The sequence below is a fragment of the Mobula birostris genome, chromosome 13 (assembly GCF_030028105.1).
Source record: "Mobula birostris isolate sMobBir1 chromosome 13, sMobBir1.hap1, whole genome shotgun sequence".
NCBI classification, from domain to species: domain Eukaryota; kingdom Metazoa; phylum Chordata; class Chondrichthyes; order Myliobatiformes; family Myliobatidae; genus Mobula; species Mobula birostris.
The window spans coordinates 24,434,733-24,453,973 of NC_092382.1; the positions used below are offsets into that span (position 1 = coordinate 24,434,733).

A 19,241-nucleotide genomic window follows, 5' to 3' on the forward strand; every position below is an offset into this window, starting at 1 on the left:
CCCTGCAGACAGGCTCTGGTACATGTTTGTATGTTCAGTAAACATATTCACTGCTTAATTGCCTGGAGGAGGGAACGAGATGGGAAATGTCCAAATCTGCTGATAACACAGAAGCAAAGGAAGGAAATCTAATGACGACGTTCTGGTTCTGCATCAAGTAATTCAAAAGGCAGATTGTATTTTGGCCTTCACCGCACAGGGAGTGGAGATTATGTAACGGGCCTGTGTAGCTACTATTGCACAGGGTGTTAGTGAGGCCACATCTGGAATTCTATGCACAGTTTTAATCCCCAAGCAGAAAGAAATCTTAGAGTAGCTATGGAGCCAGCAGTGCAGTTTTACCAGTGTATTACATGGGATGATTTACCAGCAGAGGTGAGATGATTTGGCCCTGAAATTTAGAACATATTCACAAACGATAGGGTATTTATGAAGCATCTTCATAGAGTATCATATGATCAATCCGTGCACAGTACATTAGCTGTGGATATATGTTTTTACTATTGTGTTTTTGTGTTGCTTTGGAGCCGGAGTAATAACTATTTCGATCTCATTTACACTTGTCTGTTGGAAATGGAATTAAACAACCTTGAATCTTGAATAAACATTTCAGCAGTCTGCAGCGTCACATTTCTGTCTCTCAGCGTTACTGCGGCAGAGCACCACCCGGTGACAACAGAGTCCACAAATCAGGGGCTCCTGTTATTGTGGCAAATCACCACCAAGTGGAAGTGCTGTCCAGAAAAGGGAGAGGTTTACAGCAATAAGGAGGGGTGTAGGGGGCTGGAAGCCAACTCTGCAAGTGGATGAAGTTCTAGACCTGCCCCAAACCACTCTCCTCACCACTAGACAGGGTCCCAAACAGGGGTCATCTACTGTTTCCAGTTTTCCACGTGTGTCCTCCTCAACATTAGTGAGACCCAATGTACTCTCTGCATTCTGCACTCTGTCCCGATGAGATTCTGCAGGTGTTGGAGATGCAGAGTAAGAAACACAAGATGTTGGAGGAAGTCAGGAGGTCAGGTAGCTTCTATAGAGGGGGATAAAGCAAAACAGAGATTTCCTGCCGAGACCCTTCATCAGGACTGGAAGTGGGGAGAAGCTGGAACAAGATGATGCGGGGAGTGGAAGAGTCCAAGCTGGTAGATGGTAGGTGAAGCCAGGTAAGAGTGAAGGTGAGTGGGTGGGGGAGGTGGGAGATGAAGTGAGACGCTGTGAGGTGGGAGGTGGAAAATGCAAAGGACTGAAAAGAAGGAATTTGATAGGATAGGAGAGCGGACCATGGGGAAAAGAGGAAGTAAAAGAGGAACCAGAGGGAGACGGTCCACAGTGGAGAAGAGAGAAGTGGGGAGACAGAATGGAGGAGACGGGTGTGTGTGTTGATGAAAGGAAAAGGAAGAGGTAGAAGTTAAAGATGTCGATGTTCATGCCATCGGGTTGTAAACTACCCGGATGTAATATGAGGTGTTGCTCCTTTAACCTGAGAGTGGACTCATCGAGTTAGTTAAACGATGAACCGTAAGGGAGAGCGGATTAATAATTTTCCCCTGGCATCCCTATTAAATCAATCCTCTCTCACCTTGAACCAGTGCCGTCTGGTTGTTGGTTCCACAAAAGTGGGGAAAAGGACTGCGCACGTTCCCCATTTCTGTACACTCAGGGTTTGGAACACTTGCATCATGTCAGCCTCAATCTCCTGCACTTCAAGGTGTGAAGTCCCAACCTGCCCAGCCTCTCTCCAGAACTCAGTCCCTCGAGTACCGGCACCATTCTCATAAATCTCTCCTGCACTCATTCCAGCTTGACGTCCTCTCTCCTACAGCAGAACCACCAAAACTGAATACAATAGTCCAGGGTGTAAACACGAGAAAATCTGCAGATGCTGGAAATTCAAGCGACACACACGAAATTCTGGTGGAACGCAGCAGGCCAGGCAGCATCAATAGGAAATAATCCAGGCGTGGATACCCTCACGATACCCTAACCCTAATGCAACCGCACTAGCCTCTTCAGTCCATGAGCCATGAGATGTGAGACAGAGGCTGCTCAGCCAATCGAGTCTGTTCCACCATTCCTTCGTGTCCAATTGATTATCTCTCTCAACCCCATTCTCCTGCCTTCTCCCCATAATCTTTCAACATCCATTTAAAATACACTCACTGACTTGGCCTCTGCTCCATCTGTGGCAATGAATTCCAAAGATTTACCACTCCCTGACTACAGAAATTCCTCCTCATCTCTGCTCTCAGTGGATGCCCTGTATACTGAGGCCGTGGCCTCTGGTCCCAGACTCACACAGCGTAGGGTGCATCTTCTTCATAGCCACTCTGTCCAGGCCTTTCAATATTTAATAGGTTTCAATGAGATCCCCTCTCTTTGGTCTAGACCAGTGAGTACAGGGTCAAAGCCGTCTAACGATCCTCATACGTTAACCCTGTCATTCCTGGAATCATTCTTGTGAACCTTCTCCGGACGCGCTCCAATACGAGCACATCTTTTTCTCAGACAGGAGGTCGGAAACTGGTCACAATACACCAAGAGCGAACTGACCGATGTGTTATAAAGCTACAGTGTCACATCCTTGCTCTTATATGCTAACATTACAGCTGTCATCCTTAATCAACTCAATCTGCAAGCAAACCTTCAGGGGCTCCTGCTCACCGACTCCCAAGTACCTATTTCTGATTTTTGTATTTTCTCCCATTTATTTTTTTTCTCTCTATCTTTATTCTTTCTACCAATTGTACATGACCGTACACTTGCATACACTGTATTTCATCTGCTACTTCGTTGTCTGTTCTCCAAACCTATCAAAGTCCTTCTGCAGACTCCGGCTTTGCTCTAAACTACCTGTCCCGTACCTATCTTTGTATCAACTGCAAAGTTCATCACCCAGGTATCAATTCCGTCATCCATATCATTCAGATTTAATATGAAAAGATGTGGTCTCAATACTGACCCCTACGGAACACCATTAGTTACCGACAGCAAAACAGAATTGTCCACATTATTCTGACTCTTTCTCCCTTGTCAGTCAGGCAATCTTCAACCCATACAAGTATCCTTCCTGTAATTCCATGAGCTGTGATCTTGTTCAGCAGCCTCACGTGCAGCCCCTTAGAAACATAGAAAACCTACAACACAATACAGGCCCTTCAGCCCACAAAGCTCAGCTGAACATGTTCTTACCCTAGAACTACCTAGGCTTACCTATCGTCCTCCAGATTTCTAAGCTCCATGTACCTATCCAGGAGACTTTTAAAAGACCCTATTGTTTCCAACTCAACCACCACCGCTGGCAGCCCATTCCACGCACTCACTACTCACTGCGTAAAAAACTTACCCCTGATATCTCCTCTGTACCTACTCCCAAGCACCTTAAAACTGTGCCCTCTCGTATTAGTCATTTCAGCCCTGGAAAAAGCCTCTGACTATCTACACAATCAATGCCTCTCATCATCTTATACACCTCTATCAGGTCACCTCTCGTCCTCCATCGCTCCAAGGAGAAAAGGCCAAGTTCGCTCAACCTATTCTCATAAGGCCTGCTCCCCAATCCAGGCAACATCCTTGTATATCCACTCTGCACCCTGTCCATGGTTTCCACATCCTTCCTGTAGTGAGGCAAACTGAATTTAGCAAATTATTCCAACTGGGGTCTGACCAGGGTCCTATATATCTGCAACATTACCTCTCGGCTCTTGAACTCAGTCCCACAGGAGGCCAATGCACACTATGCCTTAACCACAGAGTCAACCTGCGTAGCAGCTTTGACTGTCCTATGGACTCGGACTCCAAGATCCCTCTTATCCTCCTCACTGCTAAGAGTCTTACCATTAATGCTATATTCTGCCGTCATATTTGACCTACCAAAATGAACCACCTCACACTTACAACAGGAATTCTGCAGATGCTGGAAATTCAAGCAACACACATCAAAGTTGCTGGTGAATGCAGCAGGCCAGGCAGCATCTCTAGGAAGAGGTACGGTTGACCTTTCAGGCCAAGACCCTTCGTCAGGACTAACTGAAGGAAGAGTTAGTAAGACATTTCAAAGTGGGAGGGGGAGGGGGAGATCCAAAATGTAGGAGAAGACAGGAGGGGGAGGGATGGAGCCAAGAGCTGGACAGGTGAGTGGCAAAGTGGATATGAGAGGATCATGGGACAGGAGGCCCAGGGAGAAGGAAAAGGGGGAGGGGTGGAAAACCAGAGGATGGGCAAGGGGTATAGTCAGAGGGACAGAGGGAGAAGAAGGAGAGTGAGAGAAAGAATGTGTGTATAAAAATAAATAATGGATGGGGTACGAGGAGGAGGTGGAAGTTGTTGGAACTCGGCAATTAATGCTTCGGCACAGACTAGATTGGGCGAATGGTATTTTCCTGTATTGTGGTGTTCTATGACTCTAATGCCTTCACAATCTCTTCAGCTACCTCTTTCTGAACCCTGGGGTGTTCACCTTCTGGTCCAGGAGTCCTATCTACCTTCAGGCCTTTCAGCTTCCAAAACACCTTCTCTCCTTGGTAAAAGCATGTATCCTCACTTCTGCCCCAGATACTCCTGAATGTAATAAATTTAAAGACACAATTATAGTAGGTAACTTCAATCTGCAGGAGGATTGAGAAAGTCAGATTGGTGTGAGATCGCAAGAGAGGGAATGTATTGAATGCTTATGAAATGACTTTTCAGAGCAGCTGATGGTTGAGCCTACTCGGGGAACTGCTACCTTAGATTGGGTGTCGTGTGACAACCCAGATCTTATTAGGGAGGTTAATGTAAAGGAACCATTAGAAGGCAGTGATCATAATATGATTGAATTCCTCCTGCAATTTGTGAGGGAGAAGCATAGGTCAGATGCGTAGAATCGCAATAGAATAAAGGGAATTGAATTGAATTGAATGATATTTATTGTCATTATACATGGGTAAAATGAAACTCTGTTTGGCTTCCTCTCAGGCAATCAAATAAACAGTAGATAAAAACAAGACAGTAATAGAAAAACAATATTAAGTAGATAAGTAACAGAAAATAAATTACACCAGCACCAGAATGTCACAGTAATGCACAAGAATGTGTGCATGTGTGTGCTCACAGTTTCAGTCATTGTTCTGTGGGAGTGGTGTGATGGAGGCCACAGCTCTGGGATAGAAGCTGTTCCTCAGTCTGTTTGTTCTGGCTTTTAGTGTCCTGAACCTTTTGCAGGACGGCAGCAGGTCAAACAGGCAGTGGCCGGGGTGTGTGGTGTCTCTGGTTATGCTGATTGCTTTCCTCCTGAGTCTGCTGGAATAGATGGTGTCCAGTCCTGGGAGCTCCATCCTGACAATCCACTGGGCCGCCTTCTCCACGCGATGCAGGTCCCGTTGCTCAGCGGCTGTGGAGCCGGCATACCACACGGTGGCGCTGTTGGTCAGGATGGTTTCAATTGTGCTTCTGCAGAAGTTAAGTGACAGCTTTTGTGGGAGTTTGGCCTGTTTCAGCTTTCTGAGGAAGAAGAGTCTTTGTTGTGCCTTATTAACAAGCAGCGAGGTGTTGGTGGTCCGTGTCAGCTGTTTTGACAACATAACTCCAAGGAACTTTAGGTTTTCCACATTTTCCACTACCTCTCCATGTATATGGAAGGGGGGGGGGTGTATTCTGTCCTTTGATCTCCTGATCTCCTGATTACAGAGGCATGAGAGAGGCGATTCCCCAGGTGGATTGGAGAAGGATCCTGGTGGGGATGACGCCAGGGCAGAAATGGCTGATGTTTCTGAGAATGGTTCATAATGTACTGGATATGTCCTGTGGAATTAGTTCTCAAACAGCGGGGCTAGGCTACCGTGGCTGACAAAAGAAGTTAAGGACGGTATGAAAGTCAAGGAAAGTGCACATAAGGTAGCAAAGGTGAGTAGCAAGTTTGATAATTGGGTAGCTTTTAAAATCCAACAACAGGAAACCAAGAAAAAAGCTCTATGAAGGGGAAAGGTGAAATATGAGAGCAAACTAGACAATAATATAAACCATGATAAAAAACGTGTTTATATTGGACCACTGGAAAATGATGCTGATGGGGTGGAAATGGGGACGAGATGGTAGATGAACTTGATGGGACTTTGCGTCGTCTTCTCTGTGGAAGACACTAGCAGTGTGCCAGAGATCCGTGAGTGTCAGGGAGCAGGAGTGAGTGCCATTACTATTACAAAGTAAAACGTGCTAGGTTCCCAGGTTGTTAAAGTGGATCAGTCACCTGGACCAGATGGACTACATCCCAGAGTCCTGAGAAAGGTTGCTGAAGAGATAACAGATGCATTGCTCATGACCTGTCAAGAATCACTTGATTCTGGCATGGTCCCAGAGCACAGGAAGATTGCAAATATCAATTCACTCTTTGAGAAGGGAGGAAGGCAAAAGAAAGAAAATTATAGTCCGGTTAGCCTCACCTCAGTGCTGGGAAAGCGTTTGCATCTATTGTAACAGATGAGGTTTTGGGGTACTAGGAGACTAATGATAAAATCAGTCAAAGCCAGCACAGCTTCTGCACAGAGAAACCTTGCCTGGCAAATCTGTTAGAGTTCTTCGAAGAAGTCATAAGCAGAATGGACAAACGAGAGGCAGTGTACATCTTTTACCTGGATTTTCAGAAGGCATCTGATAAGGTGTCACACATGAGACCGCATAACAGGATAAACTTCAGAAGAAATACTGGCATGGATAGAGGAATGGCGGAAAGCCAAGGGGCAGCGAGTGGGAATAAAAAGAGCCTTTCCTAGTTGGCTAGCAGTGACTAGTGGTCTTCAGGGATCAGTAATCGGTCTGCTACTTTTCACATTGTTTGTCAATGATTTGGATAATGGAATTGATGGCTTTGTGGCAAGGTTTGCGGATGATACAAAGATAGGTGGAGGCGTTGGTAGTGCTGAGGAAGCAATGTGATTGCAGCAGGATAAAGACAAATTTGTAGAATGGGCAAAAAAAGTGGCAGATGGAATGCAATATTGGGAGATGTACGATAATGCATTTTGGCAAAAGGAACAACAGTGAACTATTATCTGATTGGGGAGAAGGTTCAAACAACAGAAGTACAGAAGGAAATATGAGCCCTCGGGCAAGACTCCCAGAAGGTTAATTTACAGGTTGAGTCTGTGGTAAAGGAGGCAAACGCAATGCTGGCATTTATTTAAAGTGAAGTAGAATATACAAGCAGGAAGGTAATGCTGATACTTAAAACACTACTTAGGCCGCACTTAGGCTACTGGGGACCCATATCTCAGAAAAGGTGTGTTGTCATTGGAGAGAGTACAGAGGATATTCAAGAAGATGATTCCGGGAATGAAGGGGTTAAGGTATGAGGAGCGTTTGCCAGCCTTGGTCCTGTACTCCTGCACTGACCTATGTTTAATAAACGCTGGCGGGGGGGGGGTGTTAAATCTCACTGAAACCCACCGAATGTGGAAAGGTCTCGATGGGGTGGATGAGGAGAGGACTTTTCGTATGGTGGGGGTAGCCATAACAGAGGGCACAGCCTCAAAACTGAGGAGCAACCTTTTAGAATAATTAAGGAGGATTTTATTCAGTCAGAGAGCAGTGAATCTGTGGAATTCTCTGACACAGATGGCGGTGGGGGCCAACTCTGTGGGTAAATTTCAGGCAGAAGCTAATAGTTTGCTGATCAGTCAGGGCATTACAGGATGTGCCGAGGAGGCAGGTGCATGGGGTTGAGTGAGAACCGGGATCAGCCATGATAGAACGGCGGAGCAGACTCGATGGGGCTGAATGGCCTAATTCTGCTCCTATGTCTTATTGTCTTATACTGTCTTACACAGTGAAGATTGACACAAAACACTTATCACATTCAACCGCTGTTTCTTTGCTCGATTACAAAATCGACAGCATCATCTTCCAGCGGTACAATATGAATTCTTGCCTCTCTTTTACTCTTAATATATCTGAAAGGCTTTTGATACTTGATATTATTGGCTCACTTACCTTAATGTTTCACCTTGTCTCCCCTGTGTGTTTTTTTTAGTTGTCTCCTGTTGGTTGTGTAAAAGCTTTTCAATCCTCTAACTTCCCACCATTTTCTTGCTTTATTATATGACCCCACTTTTGTTTTTATGAAAAATAGGAGAAAATCTGTGGATGCTGGAAATCCAAGCAACACATAGACAAAATGCTAGAGGAACCTAGGAGGCCAGGCAGCATATATGGTAAATAGTAAACAGTCGACGTTTCGAGCCGAGACCCTTCATCAGGACTGGGGAAAAAAAAGATGAGATGTCAGAGGAAGAAGTGTGGGGGTTGGAGGGGTGGAAGAAGTGGTAGGTGATAGGTGTAACTGGGAGAGGGAGAGTAGTGAAGGAAAAAACTTCTTAGGATCTAATTTCCTTAACGATTCTCCAAAGATCATTGCTAATGCATCCACATCTTTTCAGCCACCTCTTTCAGATCCCTGGGGTGTGCACCATCTGGTCCAGGTGACCTATTTACCTTCAGACCATCTCTGTTTCCCAAGAACCTTCTCCCGAGTAATGTAACTTTACACATTCTGACCACTGACCTCTGCGAGCTCCATATTGCTGCCAGTGTCTTGCACAGATATGAGTGATGTTCAATACTGAATGGAGAGACAGGGTCCTTTTTCTCTTTACTTTGGTAACCATACAGTCAAAATGAGAATTGTAACGCTCAATCATTTCATTGTACATTGTGTACTCTTTGTTATTTCAGCTGTCACGTATTCTGTGATGGAAATGAAGAACCAGCAGAGATGGAAAACACTTTGAAGTCCAGTATTGTTGGAAACTCATAATATTTATCTGTAACTATGCAATACAGTATTATAAATGTAGATAAATCTAACAGGTTAGTAATGATTATGTAAAAGTAAGTGTGGAATATATATGTATGAAAAACCAAGCTTCTTTCATTCTAGCAGTAAAACGATACAGTTTTACAGGAACTTCAGCAATAGCTTGGACCTTGGCCTGTCCGGGAGCCAAGTGGCCTCGGCCCAACGTATAACACAGACATGTACGAACAACTGTAACATGGCCAAACTCACTTTTAGTGAGGTTCACAGTAAGACTGGCCTTGGAAAATCTGTCAAACAGTTTTTCTACAGCTGCAATCTGCTCTTCCCACGTGTCATTCAAGACCAATAAATCACTGATATAAGCCCCTGTGTTTACTAAACCTCTAATCACAGAATTGATCATTCTTTGAAATGTCCCAAATGCTGATTTCTCTTTAGCCCTCTCTGTTAAGGGAACACCCCAGTATTCTTTTAACAAGTCAAACTTTAAAAGGTATTTAGCCTTCCCCACTCTATCAATACAGTCATTCATTCTCTGTCCTTGTTCTTTCCTATTTCTAATTTCTTCAACCATTTTCCTTTCTTGAAAGTTCTCTCTGTAAAGGTACCATTTCATGGGCTGGGCTGAATTCACAATGACGTGATGCACTGCACCTGTGTTCTATTTCAAAATGCCAATTAGTCCTTTCGCTAGTTGTTGTGGTCTAGGGTCCAACTGATGGACCTTATCAGTCATATTTTCCAAAACAATGGAATTCTGACATCTGAGTGAGAATAGATTCAGTGGGTAAACATGTTTTTCCACTCCATTATCAGATTCCATGACTCCATTTTGTTCCATAACAATTCTCCCAGCTGCAATTCTAGCAAACAAGTGTTTTATTTTAATTCGACCATTTTGTAAACTTTCCTTTGCAAGGACACAAAGCTTACTAAATTTTCCCAGAATTTTAAAACAACTTAAACACACTGACGGATTTTTCTCAATCAGACCATAGTTCTCTGAGTAGGGTCAAACGTCCTTTTGGCCTGTAACTCAATACAGGTTTCAACAAACTACCCTCCAAAGCCTTCTGAATCGAATCTCCAACAATAAATAAGAGGAGGGGAACCCCTTCATCCCAATTTTTCCCATTTCTCACACAATATGTTTTAATCATCGTCTTAAGAGTTGAGTTGAGCCGTTCCAAGGCTCCCTTGGACTCTTACATCTGTAGATGACACCATGTGCTTAGCTTCTAATTCTGTAGCTATCCCCTGCAATGTTCTCAAAGTAAACTTACAACCCTTTTTAAATCAAATTGAATTTCTTTGGGCAGACCTACCAGTGAAGAACTTACTGAATGCTGTTACCACAGTCTTGGCCAGGGTGTTTTCAAAAGACACTACTTCAGGGGACCTAGACACAGCACACATGATTGTTAACACATACTGATGACCAGCTGCAGTCTTTTGCAATGGGCCTACACAATCCAGTATGACCCCAGGAAAAAGATTCACTAAAAGCAGATACCGGTTTAAGTAGTGTTACCTGAATAACCTGATTAGATTTCCCCTCCACATGACAGGTATGGCAAATCCTGTAAAAATTCACAACATCCTTCCTTGAACTAGGCCAGTAAAATTCCTTCATAATCCTGTTCACTGTCTTTCTCACTCGATGAGGTGCACCTAAAGGCACACTGTAAGCCATGTTTAAAATTTCAGCCCTGTAAACTTTCAGAACCATCACGTGACTTGCAGGCACAGTGGCTGGTCTCCACCTCCTCATCAACACCCCATCTTTATGGTAATATCCCACTGACTCTCTCTGAACCTCTTCTCCTATGAGAGCTATCTCCCTTAAAGCTGCCATTCCAGAATCTCCCTTCTGTTCTCTGTAAATACCTTCCTCAATAAAGACAAGTCTTTCCCATACACCTTACTCTCAAAGTCCTGCCGAAATCTGGAAGGTAGAAAAGTCTGTGATACATCATTATAATTTAAACCTCTGGTTTTCCTACCGTAGGCCTCAACAGCAGCTCTGCTCATCAGCTGAATTGCTGAAACACTCTTATCGTGGAGAGCTGTCAACATGTCTCCATTGTTTACTAAACTCAGCACCATCATCAGGCTTATGAGAACCATGTATACATGATGGAAGAGACCAAACAATCCGTTCATCAAATTTCTCCGACTTATCTCCATAACATTACACTGAATTAGCTTGCAGGTGCTGAAGTATCCAAACAAAATTCCAGAGTAGCACATCCTTGCTCGGCAGGCCTTTGTCCTGCAAGCAGGGTCAAAGGTCACGCAACCAATCCAAACTTTTCCGCAAACAACAGGAGTTCTGCAGATGCTGGAAATTCAAGCAACACACATCAAAGTTGCTGGTGAACGCAGCAGGCCAGGCAGCATCTGTAGGAAGAGGTGCAGTCGACGTTTCAGGCCGAGTCCCTTCGTCAGGACTAACTGAAGGAAGGGAGAGTAAGGGATTTGAGAGGGGGAGGGGGAGATCCAAAATAATAGGAGAAGACAGGAGGGGGAGGGATGGAGCCAACAGCTGGACAGGTGATAGGCAAAAGGGCATACGAGAGGATCATGGGACAGGAGGTCCGGGAAGAAAGCCGGGGGGGGAACCCAGAGGATGGGCAAGAGGTATATTCAGAGGGACAGAGGGAGAAAAAGGAGAGTGAGAGAAAGAATGTGTGCATAAAAATAAGTAACAGATGGGGTACGAGGGGGAGGTGGGGCCTTAGCAGAAGTTAGAGAAGTCGATGTTCATGCCTCCAACCTGATGATTCCCCCTCCCCCCCCCTTGTCTTTCTTCCCGGACCTCCTGTCCCATGATCCTCTCATATCCCTTTTGCCAATCACCTGTCCAGCTCTTGGCTCCATCCCTTCCCCTCCTGTCTTCTCCTATCATTTTGGATCTCCCCCTCCCCCTCCCACTTTCAAATCCCTTACTCTCTCTTCCTTCAGTTAGTCCTGACGAACGGTGTCGGCCTGAAACGTCGACTGCACCTCTTCCTACAGATGCTGCCTGGCCTGCTGCGTTCACCAGCAACTTTGATGTGGTTTGCTATCTATCTATCTATTTATTTATTTATTCTCTCTTTCCCTATCACAAATACTCCTTGCCTGTTCTCCATCTTCCTCTGGTGCTCCCCTTCCCTTTTCTTTCTTCCAAGGCCTTCCATCCCATGATACTCCGCCTTCTCCAGCCTCGTATCCCTTTTGCCAATCACCTGTCCAGCTCTTGGCTCCATCCCTCCCCCTCCTGTCTTCTCCTATCATTTTGGATCTCCCCCTCCCCCTCCCACTTTCAAATCTCTTACTAACTCTTCCTTCAGTTAGTCCTGACGGAGGGTCTCGGCCTGAAACGTCGACTGCACCTCTTCCTACAGATGCTGCCTGGCCTGCTGCGTTCACCAGCAACTTTGATGTGTGTTGCCCAAACTTTTCCAGCACTTTATCCAAAAGTCCAGGAACAGCACTTTTCCCATTATTTTCAGCAACACTGACCTCACCAGAACCCACTTCTTCACCAGCCTTTAAACCACGGTCTAATACAAGTAACTGAGAATCCTCACATTCCACCGGTACCAAGGTTAACCCCTTATTCACTGAACCAAGATCATCTGACACACAAAAACTGCATTCCTTTTCAACCAAGTCAGGCACCTCAGATTTTAACTGAGCTTCAACATAAGGTTCAGAACCCTGTGAATTCACAGGTACTTCCACAACCTGAACACATTAAATCGGGACAGCTGCCTCTTCTGGGCTGTCATCACTTGTCCCAGTTTCAAATTCAAGGTCACCCCGAACCTCCCAGCTATTCTCTGGCAAACTCTTTTTGGGTGTAAACTCAACCTCGTGGGTTAAAACTTCTTCGTCTGCTTTCTTATCAAACCCCTGCAGGGTAGCGGCATCCTCTGCATCAGGGTATGACCTTACATCATCAAGAACACAACTTTTCAATTCATCACACAAAACAAGCCCTTCCGAGCTGTAAAAATCATCAGGGTCCAACACTAAACCTCCTTGCTGCAACTTCCCTATCTTTTCCAGCTTGAACCGCTTCTGTTTGTCGTCTGCCACCTGATCTTCACATTGCCATATCTCCATCTCGGCTGTCTCTGTCTTTCTGCCTCTTCTCTCTGTTTTTCTACCCTTCTCTCTGTCTTGCTGCCTCTTGTCTACATCTTGCTGCCTTTCTAGCCTCTCTTGAGCTGTTTTAATTTCAATTCATGCTCCATTCTTAATTTTTCCAACAGAAGCTGAAGCTCATCCTCAATACTAACATCCATTTCTGCTGTATCTCCACACAACCAAATAAAACGAGATTTTCCCCAATCAATTCAAACAAGCCTCCCAACCAATTTTGTTCATGACACTGATGCAGGCCCCAATTTTGCAAGAGGTCCAGGGTTCATATCCCGGACGAGCCCCAATTTTGTACACGTAGCCCATGACGGGAATAAAGAACCAGCAGAGATGGAAAACACTTTGAAGTCCAGTATTGCTATAAACTAATAATATTTATTAGTAACTACGCAATACAATAATATAAATGTAGATAAATCAAACAGGTTAGTAATGATTACATAAAAGTAAGTGTGGAATATATATGTATGAAAAACCAAGCTTTTTAAGTCTAGGGGTAAAAAGATACAGTCTTACGATGATGAGTAAAGTTCAGTTCAGTTCAGTTCATGGTATTGAGTTGAGTAGTGATGGAGAGAGAGAGGGGGAGAGATTTGAGTCTTCAGGTGAGCTGATGACGTTGATCTTCTCGTTGTCCTTTGAAATCCTTTAAAAGTCACCGACTGTGACTTTAACAAAGGGGACCGGTTTTCTGTGGTGGAGCTATCCCCCAGGCAAGGGTGGACACATGGACAACTCCCCACGAGTCAACCCTTTTCCTCTTTCCACTGCAAGAGCGATGGATCGATCTGCCTGATCGATCCTCCAAAACCCACTTTACCTGCAGGCACAACAATGCTCATTCAGTGTCCAAACATGTGTCTGAGGTCTATCATCTGACCTATTTTATCTTCCCGTGCTGAGCGTCAACTATCATTCAAATAACTCTTCTATCCTCTCCCTGTGAAAGAAATCCAAGCAGGCAAAAATCCTTGAAGAAAGTGTCAACAACCTGCCAAAAATCATGACATCAAGTGTCCATTAAATAATACCGCCTTCGGTTACAATTGCAACTTACGAGCTGCTCGGTGCTTTCTCCAACTCAGCAGAATGCCTAAAGTTAACGAGTTCTTTCTCGTGCCTTAAAGTGACAGTCCCACAGTTAGTCTTTGTCTCTCTCTCTTTCAAAACAAGCTATCGATGTTAAATAACTCTCTCTCTCTTTTCAAAAGCACAGTTAATAGGGGTAATCGAACACAGTTCACAGGGGTAATTCAGGACCCTGTCACACAGGGTACTGATTTGTAACAGGGGACACATCATGCAGCATCCACCCAAATGAGATTTCTGAAGTTGGGCCGGGCTGGGGGGCTATCACTGCCTATATTACGCTGCCAGCCGAAGCGCGACTTAGATAAGGTTAGATGACCGCGTGAATCGCTTCCCACATTCGCAGCAGGTGAACAACCTCTCCCCAGTGTGAACTCAATGATGCACATTTGGTTGACACGGCTGACAGAATCTCTTCCCAAAGTCTGAGCAGGTGATCAGCCTCTACCCATTGTGAACTTGCTGGTGTCTCTGCAGTTGAGATGACCAAGTGAATCCCTTCCCACAGTCTGAGCAGGTGAATGGCCTCTCCCCAGTGTGAACTCGCTGATGTCTCTGTAGGTGGAATGAGCAAGTGAATCCCTCCCCACACACAGAGCAGGTGAACGGCCTCTCCCCAGTGTGAACACGCTGATGTACCTTCAGATGAGATGACTGTGTGAATCCTTTCCCACACTCTGAGCAGTTGAATGGCCTCTCCCCAGTGTGAACACGCTGATGTCTCTGTAGGTGGAATGAGCAAGTGAATCCCTTCCCACAGTCTGAGCAGGTGAACGGTCTCTCCCCAGTGTGAACATGCTGATGTACCTTCAGTTCAGATGACTGAGTGAATCCCTCCCCACACACAGAGCAGGTGAACGACCTCTCCCCAGTGTGTACTCTCTGATGTACCTTCAGATGAGATGACTGTGTGAATCCCTTCCCACAGTCTGAACAGGTGAATGGCCTCTCCCCAGTGTGAACTCGCTGATGTACTTTCAGTTGAGATGACTGAGTGAATCCCTTCCCACAGTCTGAACAGGTGAACGGCCTCTCCCCAGTGTGAACTGACATGTGTACCAGTAGGCTGGATGACTGAGTGAATCCCTTCCCACAGTCTGAACAGGTGAACGGCTTCTCCCCAGTGTGAACTGACATGTGTACCAGTAGGCTGGATGACCGAGGGAATCCCTTCCCGCAGTCTGAGCAGGTGAACGGCCTCTCCCCAGTGTGAACTCTCTGATGTACCTTCAGTTGAGATGACTGAGTGAATCCCTTCCCACAGACGGAGCAAGTGAACGGCCTCTCCCCAGTGTGAACTCGCTGATGTACCTTCAGTTTAGATGAGCAAGTGAATCCCTTCCCACAATCTGAACAGGTGAATGGCCTCTCTCCAGTGTGAACTCGCTGATGTACTTTCAGTTGGGATGACCGAGTGAATCCCTTCCCACAGTCTGAGCAGGTGAACGGCCTCTCCCCAGTGTGAACTCGCTGATGCACCTTCAGTTGAGATGAGCAAGTGAATCCTTTCCCACAGACTGAGCAGGTGAACGGCCTCTCCTCAGTGTGAACTGACTTGTGTATCAGCAGTTCGGATGACACAGTGAATCCCCTTCCACATTCTGAGCAGGTGAACGGCCTCTCCCCAGTGTGAACTCGCTGATGTACTTTCAGTTGAGATGACTGAGTGAATCCCTTCCCACAGACTGAGCAGGTGAACGGCCTCTCACCAGTGTGAACTGACTTGTGTACCAGCAGTTGGGATGACCGAGTGAATCCCCTTCCACATTCTGAGCAGGTGAACGGCCTCTCCCCAGTGTGAACTCGCTGATGTACTTTCAGTTCAGATGCCTGAGTGAATCCCTTCCCACAGTCTGAGCAGGTGAATGGCCTCTCCCCAGTGTGAAGTCGTTGATGCAACTTCAGCTTAGATGATCCAGTGAATCCCTTCCCACAGTCTGAGCAGGTGAACGGCCTTTCCCCAGTGTGAACTCTCTGATGCACCTTCAGTTGAGATGAGCATGTGAATCCCTTCCCACAGTCTGAGCAGGTGAATGGCCTCTCCCCAGTGTGAACTCTCTGATGTATTTTCAGTTCAGATGATGTAGTGAATCCCTTCCCACAGACTGAGCAGGTGAACGGCTTCTCCCCAGTGTGAACACGCTGATGTACCTTCAGTTGGGATGATCCAGTGAATCCCTTCCCACAGTCTGAGCAGGTGAACGGCCTCTCCCCAGTGTGAACTCTCTGATGCACCTTCAGTTGAGATGAGCATGTGAATCCCTTCCCACAGTCTGAGCAGGTGAACGGCTTCTCCCCAGTGTGAACTCGCTGATGCACTTTCAGTTGAGATGAGCATGTGAATCCCTTCCCACAGACTGAGCAGGTGAACGGCCTCTCCCTAGCGTGAACTCGCTGATGTACCTTCAGTTTAGATGAGCAAGTGAATCCCTTCCCACAATCTGAGCAGATGAATGGCCTCTCCCCAGTGTGAACTCGCTGATGTACCTTCAGTTTAGATGAGCAAGTGAATCCCTTCCCACAATCTGAGCAGGTGAATGGCCTCTCCCCAGTGTGAACTCGCTGATGCACCTTCAGTTGAGATGAGCAAGTGAATCCCTTCCCACAGACTGAGCAGGTGAATGGTCTCTCCCCAGAGTGAACTGACTGGTGTGTCAGCAGATCGGTTGACCAAGTGAATCCCTTCCCACAGTCTGAGCAGATGAATGGCCTCTCCCCAGTGTGAACTCGCTGATGTACCTTCAGTTTAGATGAGCAAGTGAATCCCTTCCCGCAGTCCGAGCAGGTGAACGGTCTCTCCCCAGTGTGAACTCGCTGGTGTGTCAGCAGATTGTATGATTGAGTGAATCCTTTCCCACATTCCGAGCAGATGAATGGCCTCTCTCCAGTGTGAACTCGCTGATGTACCTTCAATTTAGATGAGCAAGTGAATTCCTTCCCGCAGTCCGAGCAAGTGAATGGCTGCTCCCCGGTGTGAACTCGCTGGTGAGACATTAGGTCAGATGATCGAGTGAATTCTTCCCAACAAGTTCAGCCGATGACCAGCCCCTGCCCAGGGTGAACTGACTGGTGTGTCCACAGATGGAAAGACCGACTGAATCCCTTCTCACACACAGAATAGGTGAATGGCCTTGTCCCAGTGTGTGCTTGCTGATGTACCTTCAGTTGAGATGACCGATTGAATCCATTCCCACAGTATGATCAGATGAATGGATTCCCCTCTGTGTAAAATGACGGGAATGCCAATCGGTCTGATGATCCAGAGAATCACTCCCCATCATCTGAGCAGGAGGGATGATTGAGTGAATGCCTTGTTCCACTTCTTCAGTTGTATGGTGCAACTGTAACGAAAACCAATTTCCCCCGGGATCAATAAGTATGACTATGACTATTAAATATCTGGACGGAGACAGCAAAACTGGCGTGTTCTGTTCGAGAGTCCAGTAGACAAATTCCTTGTCATTTTTAACCTGTAAAAAGATTTACAAAATCCATCAATCAGTGTTGGAAAACCTTTCAGATGAGGTCACTTGAGTTGTCAAAGTGTATTCTGGCATCACACTGCTACAGTAAAGTTCAACCCAAGCTGGAGAGAGAAATCATCTTCTAACTGGGTACAGAGCTGGTATCTGGAATGATCATCAAATTCTCTGATGCTCTTCCTGTCTCTCTAAGAATGCGGCATTTCTGCCATCTCCAATCTGTGACCTGACTCAGTTTGACTCTCTCCATTGGTATTATTCCCTGTTCCCACTGAGCTGCATGGGTGCCTAGCCCCACAGTAACTGGTACACTCTCACACAAATAGCCGGCAGTGAATTCCACACACCCACCACTCTCTGTGTGACAAACTTACCCCTGACATCCCCTCGGTATCTATTTCCAAGCACCTAAAACTATGCCCCCTCGCGTTAGCCATTTCAGCCCTGGGAAAAAAACCTCTGGCTATCCACATGATCAATGCCCCTCATCATCTTATACATCTAAAAAAGGCTCTAAACATAAACAAGGAAAGTACACATTGCTTTGAGGATTGGAAAGAAGTATACAAAATTATGAGGGTATAGACAGGGTAAATGCAAGCAGCTTTTCCCACTGAGGTTGGGTGGGATGACAACCAGAGGTCATGGGTAAGTGGGGAAGGTGAAAATTAAACAGAAACATTTGGAAAAGCTCTTTACTGAAATGGTCGTGAGAGTGTCAGCACAAGTGGTGAATATGAGCTCATTTTCACCATGTAAAAGAAGTCTGGATGGGAGCCTGGATGGTAGGGGTATGGAGGACGATGGTCCCAGTGCAGGTAGTTGCATTAGACAGCTCAAATGTTTTTTTTGGCATTGACTAGATGGGCCAAATAGCCTGTTTCTGTACTGAACTTCTCCGTGTTTCCATGACAGAACAGCTGGACAAACTTCTTTGGAAGGAAAAGGTAGGAGTGACAATGGAGCAGCAACGGCTGGAGTTTCTGGGAGCAATTCAGGAGTTGAGTGATAGATACATCCCAAAGAAGTGGAAGCATTGGAAAGGCAGGAGGACACAATTGTGGATGAAATGAGAAGCCAAAGCTAACATAAAAGCCATAGAGAGGGCAAACAAAAGAGCAAAAACTATTGGGAAAATTTTAGAAACCTGCAGAAGACAACTAAAACAAGAAGTCGGATGAGCTCGGGGGGTGGAATTATGATATTGTAGTCATTAATGAGTCTTGGTAGCACCCAACAGTCTGAGGCATTTAGAGGAACAAAATATCCGGAGACTCAATATCTCTTGAAAACCAAGGTTCCCTGCACCAGTTACCTTTCAACTTTTATTTTGGCAGGCATGTACAAACTCTACACCCTCAGAATTTCACTTCTGAAGGCCTCCCACTTACCAAGTACTCCTTTGCCAGAAAACAGCCTGTCCCAAACCACACTTGTCAGATCCTTTCTGATACCATCAAAATTGACCTTTCTCCAATTTAGAATCTCAACCCGTAGTGCAGACCTCTCTTTTGCCATATTTACTTTGAATCTCATGGCATTATCATCACTAATTTCGATCATCAGCCCTGGATCATTTCCTAACAGCTCATTGCACACTTCTATGTCGGGAATTCTACGAACTGATTAAGGGCACATTTGGCAACCTCTACCCCCTTGACATCTTTTACAGTATGGGAGTCCCAGTCAATATATGGAAAGTTAAAATCACACCTTTGTTTCTTGGCATG

At 45.7% G+C, this 19,241-nt stretch overlaps 1 protein-coding gene across 1 annotated transcript; it reads right to left on the minus strand.

Moving 5' to 3' along the window:
• Positions 1–12,192: 12,192 nt before the first annotated feature.
• LOC140208588 (uncharacterized) lies at positions 12,193–17,508 on the minus strand. The gene has a single exon (XM_072277366.1). The coding sequence runs from the start codon at positions 17,021–17,023 to the stop codon at positions 14,474–14,476; it is 2,550 nt and encodes an 849-aa protein (XP_072133467.1). The 5' UTR covers positions 17,024–17,508; the 3' UTR covers positions 12,193–14,473.
• Positions 17,509–19,241: the final 1,733 nt, after the last annotated feature.